Source organism: Rutilus rutilus (genome assembly GCF_951802725.1).
Source record: "Rutilus rutilus genome assembly, chromosome: 13".
NCBI classification, from domain to species: Eukaryota; Metazoa; Chordata; class Actinopteri; order Cypriniformes; family Leuciscidae; genus Rutilus; species Rutilus rutilus.
The window spans coordinates 17,967,561-17,980,697 of record NC_140218.1 but is presented as its reverse complement, the minus strand read 5'-3'; the positions used below and the strand labels follow the sequence as shown (position 1 = coordinate 17,980,697).

General features: G+C 39.4%; 1 protein-coding gene across 4 annotated transcripts in view; it reads left to right on the top strand.

Annotated features, from left to right (window-relative positions):
• l1cama (L1 cell adhesion molecule, paralog a) overlaps window positions 1-12,533 on the top strand; it is a 53,589-nt gene extending 41,056 nt beyond the window's left edge. For 2 of the 4 annotated variants that reach the window (XM_084428892.1, XM_084428895.1), the window contains 19 exons: window positions 1,353-1,496; window positions 1,625-1,736; window positions 1,961-2,121; window positions 2,632-2,791; window positions 2,893-3,017; window positions 3,252-3,353; window positions 4,091-4,288; window positions 4,516-4,586; window positions 5,310-5,535; window positions 5,698-5,813; window positions 5,904-6,129; window positions 6,207-6,329; window positions 7,732-7,902; window positions 10,491-10,601; window positions 10,791-10,940; window positions 11,557-11,688; window positions 11,792-11,864; window positions 11,971-11,982; window positions 12,144-12,533. In XM_084428892.1, the coding sequence (XP_084285018.1) occupies window positions 1,353-1,496; window positions 1,625-1,736; window positions 1,961-2,121; window positions 2,632-2,791; window positions 2,893-3,017; window positions 3,252-3,353; window positions 4,091-4,288; window positions 4,516-4,586; window positions 5,310-5,535; window positions 5,698-5,813; window positions 5,904-6,129; window positions 6,207-6,329; window positions 7,732-7,902; window positions 10,491-10,601; window positions 10,791-10,940; window positions 11,557-11,688; window positions 11,792-11,864; window positions 11,971-11,982; window positions 12,144-12,399 (2,669 nt within the window). In that variant the 3' untranslated portion in view covers window positions 12,400-12,533. The remainder of the gene's footprint in view (window positions 1-1,352; window positions 1,497-1,624; window positions 1,737-1,960; window positions 2,122-2,631; window positions 2,792-2,892; window positions 3,018-3,251; window positions 3,354-4,090; window positions 4,289-4,515; window positions 4,587-5,309; window positions 5,536-5,697; window positions 5,814-5,903; window positions 6,130-6,206; window positions 6,330-7,731; window positions 7,903-10,490; window positions 10,602-10,790; window positions 10,941-11,556; window positions 11,689-11,791; window positions 11,865-11,970; window positions 11,983-12,143) is intronic. The other 2 variants (XM_084428893.1, XM_084428894.1) reach the window with 2 other exon arrangements.
• The last annotated feature ends 604 nt before the right edge of the window (window positions 12,534-13,137 follow it).

The following is a 13,137-nucleotide window of genomic DNA, read 5'->3' as shown; positions in this document are numbered from 1 at the left end:
TCTCAAACTGCGGGGGTTCGTGATTAAATGAAAAACGAATTCATAAAATCATAAAAGTTTAAATAAATAATTATAAAATAAAAAATCTAAATATAACGTGGTAGTTTTTTTCTATACGCACCTGACTTAAGTTTTACCAAGTGTCCCTGACACCTGCAAAATTATACTCGGGTGACTTCCCCTCTGACCGTGTTGGTTGACGCATAAGTGTAACTACTCTGACTCTACTCTACTCTAAAGGCCTCATTATACTTCTGCGTCGGACATACGCCGGAGCCTATACGCCGTAGGCAACGTGTTGGTTTTAATTTATACTTCTGTGTCGTTGTCCGCGTTGACGCGCACCTGGGGAGCATGAAACCCCGAGGGAGGGGTTCTGGCAGACCAATCACAGCGCTTGTGTCCGCGTAGAATTGACGCGTTGTTACATTTTTGGAGAGGTGCACGTCAGGGTACGCCGAAGGGTACGCGCGCTACATACAGCCTACGACGTAGCTACGGCGGCAGTTCGACGCAGAAGTATAAAACAGGCTTAAGAGTCTCACACTGAGTCGAACGACGTCTCGTTCCTTTTTGAACACTATCACTTGGGAATAAAGTCTTTAGTGTTCCACTAAGCTGCTGCGGAGCAATAATCAAACTGACTCCAGACAATGCCTTCGAATATGCTTTAATCACAGTTTGAGGATCTCAGAGCAATTTCAGAGAGAATCCCACCAGCACAAAAATACAGCAGTTTTTATAGAATAAGAGCATGGCAAAGGTGACATGATTCATTACATAATTTTCCTACAATATGAATGGTTCTTCATATGTATAATCCAGCAAACCCTTCTGTTACTAGGCAGAAGCAAACTCTGGATTTCTTGATTACTCAAAATCATGAGTTTATAAATTTAGATATCTGTCTAGTTTAATATCCACTTTTGTTATATTCGGAGATGATTCAAACACACCTACTGACTTTGACCAAAGTGTTTGGAAACATTTAGGTTTCAAAAGCATTTAAATGTTATCCTGCAAGGAAAATAAATGTTAGTTATGATTAATTTAAAAATCCATCACAAACACTAAAAGAATATGAAATACCGAAATATGAAATTACAATAGGCTGTCAGCTTGGTTGACCGAAACGTTGTCATTCAAATATATTTGTCGTAAATGTCGTAAAATCTCAGGGGGTACTTAAAATAAATATTTTAGATTAAAGAGGTTCAGCTGACAAAAAAGTTTGGGAATCCCTGTCTTAATGTATTTTTTGTTTGTTTATGTTAAATAATCTTTATCTGTTCGGGTGAGACATGAGAGATATTGGTATAGTCTTGATGTACTGAGGTGTCTTTTTTGCATAGATATTGACCCAGACCCCCGTCGCAGTTTGAAACATGGTGTTCTCACTCTGAAGAATGTGGAACTCAGTGACACTGCGGTGTATCAGTGCAAAGCTGCCAATAAGCACGGATCCATCCTCATCAATGCTTACGTCTATGTTATAGGTAAATACATTTTCGAAAGCAGCTCTAAAAAAAGCTGTTTTTTGTTTTTGTTTTTGTTTTTGGTGATTGCTAAGGCAGCATTCAGGGACTAGAATATCATAGATTTGTGTGTTTTTTTGTTTCTCTAGAACTGCCTCCCCAGATTTTGACAGAAGATGTACTCATGTACTCTGTGGCAGAGGGACAGACGATTGATCTGGCTTGCGAGACCTTTGGCTCTCCTCGGCCCAATGTCACATGGTAAGACAGACTCGATCCTGTGGGGTGTCCCTTCCTCACATGCCAGAACTGCTCTAGCCAGCTGTCCTGATATTGTTGGGGGGAAGCTGCTTTGTGAGGAGTCCATTAGGGCACACGGGCAGAATCACACTCAGTAGTCAGCATTTCTAAATATCGGTGTTCTTGTAATATCGCACATTGCATCCATTTAAACAGGCTAAAATGAATATTTTGTGTGTTCACAGGGAGGGTGAGTCCTGGGGCGCACTTATAGCCAACCCAAGGATGAGTCAGTTATCCGATGGCTCTCTAAAGATCAGTAACGCCTCCCTCAATGACAGCGGCCAGTACACCTGCACTGTCAGCAACAGCAAAATCACCATCACTGCTGAGCTGGCCGTACTCAGTGAGTTTAACATGCATGAATGCTCATGCAATCACGCATACTTGATTTATAACTGGTTTCACTTCAGACTGTTAGGGTCATTTCTTTTCATTACACTAATTTAATGTTGATGCTTTTATTGTATTCTAATATCCCCATGAAGCCAACAAACTGCAAAAAGAATTAGATTTCCAGTAAAAAATCTAAATATTCTTAGCAAAATTGCATGCATGATATTATGCATATTTTAATTATTATCATCATCACTGAAGTTTATAAGTTATTTTTGCTTCTTTTATTTAGCTTTTTATAATAAGCTAAAATCTAACTGGTTGAAAATAGGTTTGGAAAAATACAATTTAGGATATATTGCATTAAAAAAGTACACATTTTTATAAAGTCTAAATTTGAGATAAAGTAATAAATTGGCCAATAAAGTAATTTACTGAAACATAAGGCAAGAAAAATACCATTTTATATATATTAAAAACCTTAAAATCAAGATTTTCTTTTACAAATTCTGTCTTCTAGATAAGACAGTCATTGTGAAACCTCCGTTGGCTCTGCGAATTCAGCGGGGGAAGCCGGCTAACCTCACCTGCGAGTACCAGGTGGACTCCAGGCAGGGCGCCCCTCAAGTCCAGTGGAGGAAGAACCATAAGAAGCTCACAGAGTCCTCTGATTCAGACAAGTATGCTTTTATACCTTCATGTCCCTCAAAATGCTGCAGAATGGCTTAGTTTGAACTGTATAACGTGATTTCATGAACATTATTAACCATAAATATCTTAGGTACAAGATAGATGAATCCACCCTCATAATACTTGAAGTTGAAGAAGACGATGAAGGGATATACAGCTGTGAAGTCATTACCACTCTGGATATGGCGGAAGCGAGTGGCTCCATCACTATCGTTGGTAGGTAACTTTATAAATGGCCTGTTCCCTATAACATGGCCATCTCTAAACCTTACATGTCTGGATCTATATAGCTGTATGTGTTATGCATGTTGTATGATAATGTGACCTACAGAAAGGACAAAGGACATGTTTGGCTGTAGGCAGATTCAAGAAATAACCTTTAAAATCATAGATGCCTTGTTTTAACTGGCATCTTACCCCTTGACCTCTTTGTCAACCCTCATTCACCAGATCGACCAGACTCTCCAACCCAAATACAAATGACCGAACCTAAAGAACGCAGTGTCACTCTCAGCTGGACACCTGGAGATGATCACAACAGCCCTGTGATAGGTACAGTTACAGTATATGTTTATGCAATACATACAGTTTGTGTATGCAGTTAATATTTGATACATGTTTATTATTTGAAATTCTTATTGATTTTTTTCCCCCTTTAAATGTCAAATGTTGTATAAATTGATGGTTTAACAAAGATTTGAACGTTTTTTGGACACTCAAACCACACTTAAAATAAATATGTCATTGTGCTCAATAACAAAATATCACACCAATATCAAACCACATTTTCTCCGTTTGCACAGGGATTCCCTTTTCTTTCTTTTTTTTGTCGTAAAATATTTACTTTAGGTACACATTTCTCTTCTCTGATGTTGGTAACTAGTCACTTTACATACAGTTAAACAAATAAAATATTTGTCTACATTTTTTAAATAAATATTTTACAAAAATGCTAAGTGTTTTCTTTTAATTAGTTTTTATTAATTAATTGTTTTAATTTCACATTTTTTTATGATTGATTTATTTCATTATTAGCATTTCATCAACTCACAAACCCCATTTTGGGAAACCATCATTTAAAAAACAAATCTTATACTTGAAAAGTGTGCTTTCTATATAAAAAAAAATGCTATTTGACTTAATATTTTTCATCTAATGCAGTGGCATTCATACATTTTTAAGTGTGTTTGAAGTGTCCAAATACTTTTTGGGGGCTAGTCTATATAAAATCAGTGTCATTTCCTGTTTTATGTATATATATATATATATATATACATGTTTGCGTCTAGAGTATTTGATTGAGTTCGAGGAGACAGGATCTGAAAGAAAGGAATGGGAGGAGCTAAGCCGTGTGTCAGGCAGCATTCAGCGAACTACCCTTCCCTTGAAGCCCTTCATTTCTTACCGTTTCCGAATCATCGCCATCAATGACATCGGCAAGAGTGACCCGAGCAAGGAAACGGAGGCTTATTCCACACCAGCTGCTCGTAAGTTAACATTGCATGTGTGTGCGAGTGTGTGAACGCTTACATTGCCTTGAAAAAGAAAATGCTTGTCCCGCTACATTGTGATGCATTTGTTTTGTCTTTTGAATCATTGTATGACACTTTGAATTTGTGTTTGTATCTTCTCTCAGTGTGTGGCTGATGTAAAGTGACAGTTTTATTGCCATGTTAGAACATCTTGGCACTAAATTATGATTTGTCCTCTACAGCTCCAGACAGCAACCCTGAAGGAGTGCGCAGTGATTCCATCGACCCAGGCACCCTTGTCATCACATGGAAGGTGCGCTGCGCAATTCAGACCAAAAATGATTCTGTCTTAATGCATTCACTTCATGTCGTTCCAAGCCTGTATGTTTTTTTTCCCCATGGAACACAAAAGAAAGTGAACAGAAGCTTGAAAATGGACAAAAAAGTTAGATCCATAAGGAATCCATATAATGTACATCATCACTACATTTTTGGTATCACAAGTAGTGGTGTAGCATAACCAACAGTTTTTAAAATGTTTTAAAAAGTCAGTATACACGGCTGTCTCTCTCTCTTAAGTAGTGTTGTCATGAATGATTTATTCTATTTATTCTTCTCTCTCTCTCTCTCTCTCTCTCTCTCTCTCTCTCTCTCTCTCTCTCTCTCTCAAATTGTAAAAAATTAGAATCATTTTAGTGAACTGGTTCATCTTAAATCGTCCTCTTTCTCATATATAGAAGTATATGTAGTGTTAGAAAAGTATTATTAATTCTACTGAATTAGTTCATCCTAAACAGTCATCTCACTCATGTGTAATGTTGGAAAGTTTGATTCATTATAGTGAATTAGTTCATCATAAACTATCCAATCTTTCTCGTGTAGCGTTGGAAAGTCTGATTCATTCTAGTGAATCAGTTCATCCGGACAGTTCATGTAAATAAACTGATTCAAAAAATACTTATTGCCAATGTTTTGAAATTCTCATTGTTCACAGAAAGATACATTCTAGCTCAAGACTGAGTCTTTGTTCTTGCAGGAGTTGGACAGGCGTAGTTTCAATGGCCCAGATTTTCGCTACAAAGTGATGTGGAGGAAAGTTTTGGGCAGCGATCCGTCCTGGCACACCAAAGACGTCACCTCTCCACCCTTCATCGTCACAGATGTGGGCAACTTCTCTGCCTTTGAGATTAAAGTGCAAGCTGTTAATGAGATGGGAGAAGGTCCAGAGCCCAAATCCACCATTGGATACTCTGGAGAGGAGAGTGAGTTTTTCATGTTATATATTTTTGCTGCTATTGTGAGCCCTTTTTCCTGACATCTTCCTGTAAGGTTTTCTCAATTCACCCCAATTTAACAATGATTTTAGTTAATCCTGAGACATGTTTTAAGGGAATCAAAGTGTGGGTTCTCTTTCTCCCTGTCAGTCCCTCTTGAGGCCCCTCTGGATGTGGGAGTGGTTCTGATCAACAGCACTGCTATTAAAGTGACATGGGCGGCCGTGAACAGAGAAACTGTGAGGGGCCGTCTGCAGGGTTACAAGGTAACATATTGTTGTATTAAACTCAGCCAAAAATTAAAAAATGTAAGATGTAAAATCTTTTCAACAAATTGTCTATCATCCATCCTATAGATTTATCTGAAGCACTTTGACCCAGAAAGCAGACACCTCAGACGGGAGCGTGTTAGGGAGGGTAGGCCGACAAACATCTCAGTTGTGACGACGGACAGTAACGAGGAGAAAAAGATTCTGGGAGATCTGCAGCCCTACTCCCATTACTCACTGACTGTAAGTGCCTTTAATAATAAAGGAGAAGGACCCGAGTCCGAAGCCCTCACTTTCCACACTCCAGAAGGAGGTAAGAACGTGAGACAAAAAGTAAAAAATAGTTGAAGAAAGGTGGGGGCTTCAAATTCTGTCATCCATTTTTTTCAGTACCTGGTCCTCCATCATTTTTACTGCTGGAAAGCCCATCAGAGACAGAAATGATACTGCGTTGGTCTGCGCCCAACCAGCCAAATGGAGTCCTGAAAGGATACATATTACAGTATCAACAAGGTGTGTGAACTAACAGCCTGATTCATTCTCATCAGGATTATTAGAAGCAGTTTGTTGAGGAGAAGGAACATTGAAGGAGTACTGCTGGTACATTGAAGGAGTGTCTATGTCTAGATACTCTTTTGACTTGGCTAAGTAAAAAACCAGCAAGCATCTAATCAGAACACCCTAGATATCACCTAGCAATCCTCTAGTAACCACCCAAGCACTCAAAACACCTTGGCAACTCCTTAGAAACCACACCCTAGAAACCACACTATCAGCTGCATAGCAACTCAAAAAACTGTCAAAATACCTTAGCAACTACATAGCAACCCCAAAACACTTAGCCTCTGCATAGCAACACCTTGGAAACCACCTAGGACAACCTAGCTGCTTAGCAACAAACAAAACACTTTCAAAATACCTTAATAATATATATGACGTTTGAACTACCACCCATAACATCTTAGCAACTGCATAGCAACACACTAAAAACACTCAGCACCCCAGCAACACTTTAGAAAGCACCTAGAACACCCTATCAACTGCATAGCAACACACTAAAAACACTCAAAACATCTTAGCAACTGTGGAGCAACAACAACAAAAATCCTTTTAATGCCAGGGACACACTTAACGACTAGCTGAAACATTCTAAGACTGAACTGAACACACTTACAGACGGTTTCCAACGACTGGAGCAGATTTTAAACACAGACTGTGAACAACGACTGAGGACTGAACGCAACTATCTCTGACTCAGCGCGTTTGGGCAGGATCAATCGTACGTATCAAATTACACTTATAATAGGCCTTACAGTCGTTAAGTGTGTCCCCGGCTTAAGACAAGTAATTTCACTTGGCGGTCATCTTTGAAACGCCTCTCGGGCATGCAAGTGCAGCTCCAATCTCTTTGAATGAGGAAACATCAAGTTCTCCAAAACTGTTTGCCAAGCTTACGATTAAATTTCATATTTGAAATCACCAATGAAAACGGTCTCATAAATTTTGCTTCTAAATGCTCAAATCATGACAAAAACCAGCATTTTTCGCATGCGTAGTCCTAAGCGTGCGTCTCAGAACACTGATGGTTTCTATAGGAACCGGAGCTTCTAACGGCAGCTGCAGTGATGCGATTACCAATCGGGGAATGGCTCTTTTCTTTAGAAGGCGGGACTTATTCCAGCATTTTGCATGTTGCACTTTCTCTCAGTTAAAGTAATACGAGTGCACCATCTTTCTTTATATAAAGTCTATTATATAAATACACAAAAACAGCAATTGTATAGAAATGCACAAAAATGCCCAGAATGCCTTAATTTAATTTTTGAACAACTATAACTACTTAATATAAACTCACAAACCAATGTTTAAAACAATATTTTTTACACATTTGTTGTCTCCCCCCATTTCTCTGCAGTTGATAATGAAGACAGCCCTATGCTGGTAGAAAAGATTAGTGACCACAGCATAAATCACTTCAAGTTAAAGCTGGACCCTCGCAGCCGTTACCGCTTCCACCTGCAGGGATACACGGCTGCTGGAGAAGGACTGCCAATCATCAGCGAGGGAGCTACCACACTGGATGGAGGTCCAACACTTTACCCATCACCAGGGGCGTCGTAAAGGGGGGGGTAAAGGGTACCGAGTACCCAGGGCCCGAGGCGGGGGGGGGGGGTCCCTTAGAAGTCAGTTTTCTATACATATCATATCTATATACAATCAGTTGATGAGACAGGAGCTGGAGTGAGCCGTGATAGGAACTAGGAAGACAGGGGAAGAGCCATGTCTTTCCTTAAGAAAGGAAAATCAGGGGCTCAAAAACTAAAAGAAAAGAAGATTAAAGAGAGAAAGGCAAATGAGGGCAAGCAGTTGCTCACTCAGTTTTTTGAAAAGAAAGGTGAGCTCCAAATGCATCATCGAGCATTGACATTGTTTTAACATAAATATCTACTCCAGGTAGAATAGCATACATTTATGTTCGTACTCTATTTGAATTATATATCAATACTTTATAGTATCACAACCTACATAGCGAGCAAACAATGTTTCTGGGTAAATAACGGAGTGAGAAGCAGACGGAGGCGGAGCTGGGAGCTCAACACACTGCCACTCCAGGCAGCTGCGCAGCTTGTCTCCTCTTCTGCTGCAGTTCTCCCCAGAGTCAGAAGTTTACATGAAAACACTGTATATTTCCCTCCATTGTCAAAATCTAACACCCGCGAAAACACAGATCGTTAGCGCCTATTTTACCGCAGTGTTATGCAAATTAACTCGCGCACGCTCTTACATTAAGTACAGGATTGTTCTCAGTTTAATGCACATCTTAATGATTGAAAATGACTTATTTTAAAAACGTAATTCAAAGACTGAATGTCTAGTTTGGCGGTTAGTGTACCCTGTGATTCTATAGTCTGCATTTATTTTAAACAGACAAATAATCAATTAACTTGTACTTTTGACAATAAAACAAAAATATATTAATCAGAGTGTGGCTTAATTTGTTTACATTTTAAGTGTTTTTATGATAAAAATGCAATACCCCACCCATTGGTATCACTATGGTATTTGGTACGGGGGCCCAGCAAGATGGTTTGTACCCAGGGCCCAAAATTTGGTGCTACGCCCCTGCTCATCACTGAATGATTTATCTGGACATAGAGTTGTATCTAACTGCACATGCGTTTTGAGGGGTTTTACATGATGAGGGAATGTTTTCACACACATTGTAAACACTATGTCCTAACCAGACATGATGCAACACACTTCTAGTGACAAGTAATTTGTGTGTCCACACTGAAAATGTGTGAAAATGTGACACAATCAGTGTTGGGGAAAGTAACTTTTAAAAGTAATGCATTACTATATTGTGTTTTACTCTCCCTAAAAAAAACTAAATAATTGAATTACTTTTTATGGAATTATGTGACTTTTTCTCACCCTGGCTGGGCTTGCCTGTTTTTTTTTGTTTGTTTTGTTTAGTTTTTTGGCAAAAGTTAAATGAATAATCCTCAGGCTGAAGGAAATGCAAATTCACAGCTGTACAGTAGAGGCCGCAGCTCAAACAAACCTTTCAGCTCTGCAGCCATTCTGGATTGTTGAAGAATAGGATCCAGGAGAATAAAGTTTGGCTGTGTCCCAGTTCAAAGGGTGCATCCTTCCAAGGTCAGGCTAAGCGTTGTTAAATGGGACGGTCTAGCTTACGGAGGACAGTTCTTGTCACCTAGCATCTGTGACAGCTGCCGTTAACAAGCGGCAGTGACGTTTGTACCGGACTTTTTTGAGAGTTAGGCCTATATTAAACTGTCTGAAAACAAAAGAGGGATACCAAGCTGTCTAAATATGTTCACCATGGTCCATTTCTGTGTATAATAAATAGTATAAACTATATATAATTGCATCTTAGTAAGATATGTCATTTGAACAGCTTACTTTTTTTTTTTTTACATTTGTATCATTAGATATTTGACTAAGCTGAAACCCAATACTTGCGTTTAAAAGTGCATTTCGCCAATTTCTCTCAAAAAAATCCTGTCATCACTGGCGCACAATGAATTCTGGGGTAGGCAAGGCCGCGAAGGATCCACCTGATGTATCCTTCATTTTATGAGAAACGAAGGATGCATTTGGAGGCCGCATTTGAAGGATCCTTTGAATTAGGACAACCTTCGTGGCGCCACTGAGATGCAGTCGGACTTTGAATGCGGCCTTCGAAGGATGCAGCCTCTGAATTGGGACGCAGCTTTCAACAAGAAAGTCATTTTTGCTTATTGGTATGTTTGAACTGGATCAGCTGCAAAGACACTGGCTAATAAAGTGAGGTCAAATAATAAATAAAGTATATTTGTATTATTTTGAGGAATATTGTAGATGTTTTTGTGCAAGTGAGATGAGTAAATGCTTGCTCGTATTTAATCTAGACCTACAATAACCATCATGTTCACACAATGCCTCTGCACTTATGATTTCTCTCAACATGAGGACAGAATAGGTCTCAGTCAATAAATGGGAATTTGTGGGATATTTTGTTACTTGAATGCGTTACTCCCAACACTGGACTCAATCACTGCCAATCAGAACCTATTTGATTTATATTGGGACAAATGAATTTGTTTAACAAACGACCATCAGATTTAAGGGTGTGTAAGTGTGACTTGTTTTGTTTCTGTGTCTGAACAGGTCCACCCTCCAACATTAGCTTATCGATTGGAGAGACATCAGTCAACCTGACCTGGGTGTCGAAAGAAAGACAGAGGAATGTGGGATTCCATATTCATTACCTGAGAGATGGTACGTGCTGTATAGACAGGATGTGATGGAGAATGATTGAGAATTGAGAATGAACACAAGCTTGTTTATCATATAGCAAATCAGGAAGTAGCAGCTTCATTACCTGTTCTCTTAGTTAGTTAGTTAGTGAATGCCTCTATCTTTTCAGTACCCTTTGTTTTGATTTAGACTGTACTGTGTTCTGTCCAGGCAAAGGCAAATGGAAGCACTCTGAAAAAGTGAACAGCTCTCAGTCTTTCTACACGCTGCAGGGGCTCCAGCCCGGATCGCTGTACTACCTGCGGATTTACTTAGGAAACAAGACTATCTGGATGGATGAGATCCAGACAGCTGGAACAAGTAATCACAAAACAGTCCTCTTTAATGCTTTTTATAATAAATGTGCTATTGTGCAGACCACAAAAGAGCTTTCATGAACACCACATGTGAAGATTATAACTTTTATATTTGGGCTGGAAAATGGAGCGTAGAGGATGTTTTCTTGTAACCTTGATAGTTCAGCCAAAAATGAAAACTGTCTTCATTTACTCTCTTTAACCTCATTTTGTTGCAACCCTGTATGCTGTTATTTATTTATTTATTTATTCAAATTTAAAAGTAATTTTCTATACTGTGATTTGTATAGTTTCTTTCAAGCTTCAAAAAGAATAAGTAACATTATAAATGTAATATAAACTGTAACTGTTATTAAACTGTAATATTTTAGTATGTAATTTATTCCTGTGATGGCAAAGCTGAATTTTCAGCATCATTACTCCAGTCTTCAGTGTCACATGATCCTTCAGAAATCATTCTAATATGCTGATTTGGTGAATAAAAGTGTTCATTAAAACCCCAAACGGTAGTGTAGGTTTTGAACGACTTAGAGTAAATGATGATGGCATTTCTAACTATCCCTTTAATATCAAACAAAGTGTCAGGAAATTCATAACAGCATTTCTCCCCTCTGCTTAAGTAGAAATGGAGAAACAGGATGGGTTTGTGACTGAAAGCTGGTTCATCGGACTCATCAGCGCCCTTGTGCTATTACTGCTGGTGCTGCTTATTCTGTGTTTCATAAAACGAAGCAAAGGTGGAAAATACTCAGGTAAATACACTTGCAGCATCATTCTATTTAACCATCTAATTTGCGATTAGTCAACTGACACTAAAAAATGTGGAAATATCCCTGAATTTTGTTCTCCTTCCAGTTAAAGAGAAAGAAGAGAGCCAGATAGATTCTGAAGCTCGGCCAATGAATAATGAGGCTTTTGGAGAGTACAGGTTTGGTGAAGTTTGTTAGACAGATTATTGCAGAAACTTCCTTTCTCTTTCTTTCTTCTTATTGTTCTTTCTTTCTCTCCCTAACGCTCTTCCCAATGATTTACAGATCTCTTGAGAGGTATGCTTTGCAGTGGCATTGTGTTCTTTTGCATGCAAAACTTTCGCAATACTTTACCTTGCATGCACAAAGCGGCATTTTTTATGTGACTTTTTGACGTCACGCTTGGTGTATATTTGTAGCTTTAATTGTACCCACCCCCCTCACACTTTTTTGCACAGCGATAACGAGGAGAAGCGGACGGCCAGTCAGCCGTCTCTGTGCGAGGACAGTAAGCTATGTACCGACGATGCTCTAGACGACTACGCCAACAGCAACAGCGTGCAGACCGAGGTCCTCATGGACGATTCGCTGGCCAGTCAGAGCAGCGGAGTCCGAGATGTTCCTGACCCTGAGACTCAGGAAAGTTCCCCTCTAAATCCTGCCACAGCCATCTCCCACCACGGCCTGCCCAACTCTGCCGCCCTCCTTGACTAGCCGGGCGAGACCGAGACCAAACGTGGATTCACACATGTGCCCACCTGTTGCAACCGCTCATGATTTACCAACTAATCGAAAACCCACAATAATAAGACCTACACACACAACAGACGCCAAGAGAACCCACCAGAGCCACTGCTGGAACTTACTTCAGACGTAATTGGACCAACACAACACTTTTAACACAGCCAGAGGAAAACATTCGACTAACATATATCAAATAGACTGCCATGCTCGTTGTTTACAGATCTTATCTCTCATTTTACGATATAAAATAGGCTATAGCCGTTTACAGTTATACCGACGTGGCAAGAACATCTCCAGAAGAGACTTCTTTGATGATCCGGTGAAAAATAAAGCAGACGCCGAGCTCCTGTGGCAGACGCCAAATCAAACATGGGAGTCGGATTCACCCGGAAGGAGGGTGCGAGAGAGAAGAGAGAAGCTGAGGGCCTTAAAATCATGACTAAGTGCGTTGTGCAAGCATATAGACAGCATGAGCTGGTTATTCTGGTTGCAAAGTTTAATCAACTTATTGTGTTTTGTGCGTCTCTACCATTTTGTTTACCATTTTGCCTGAACCATTTTTATAATTAATTTTTTTATTATTAACGAATTTTTTTTACGCAAGAATCACTTTTGTGTCGTGTTTTAAAGGTGCTGTAAGCGATGTCAGCCATCATGAAACCTCAAGAGTCTTGGCCACTGACCACTTTTCCAAAACCCTACCCTACA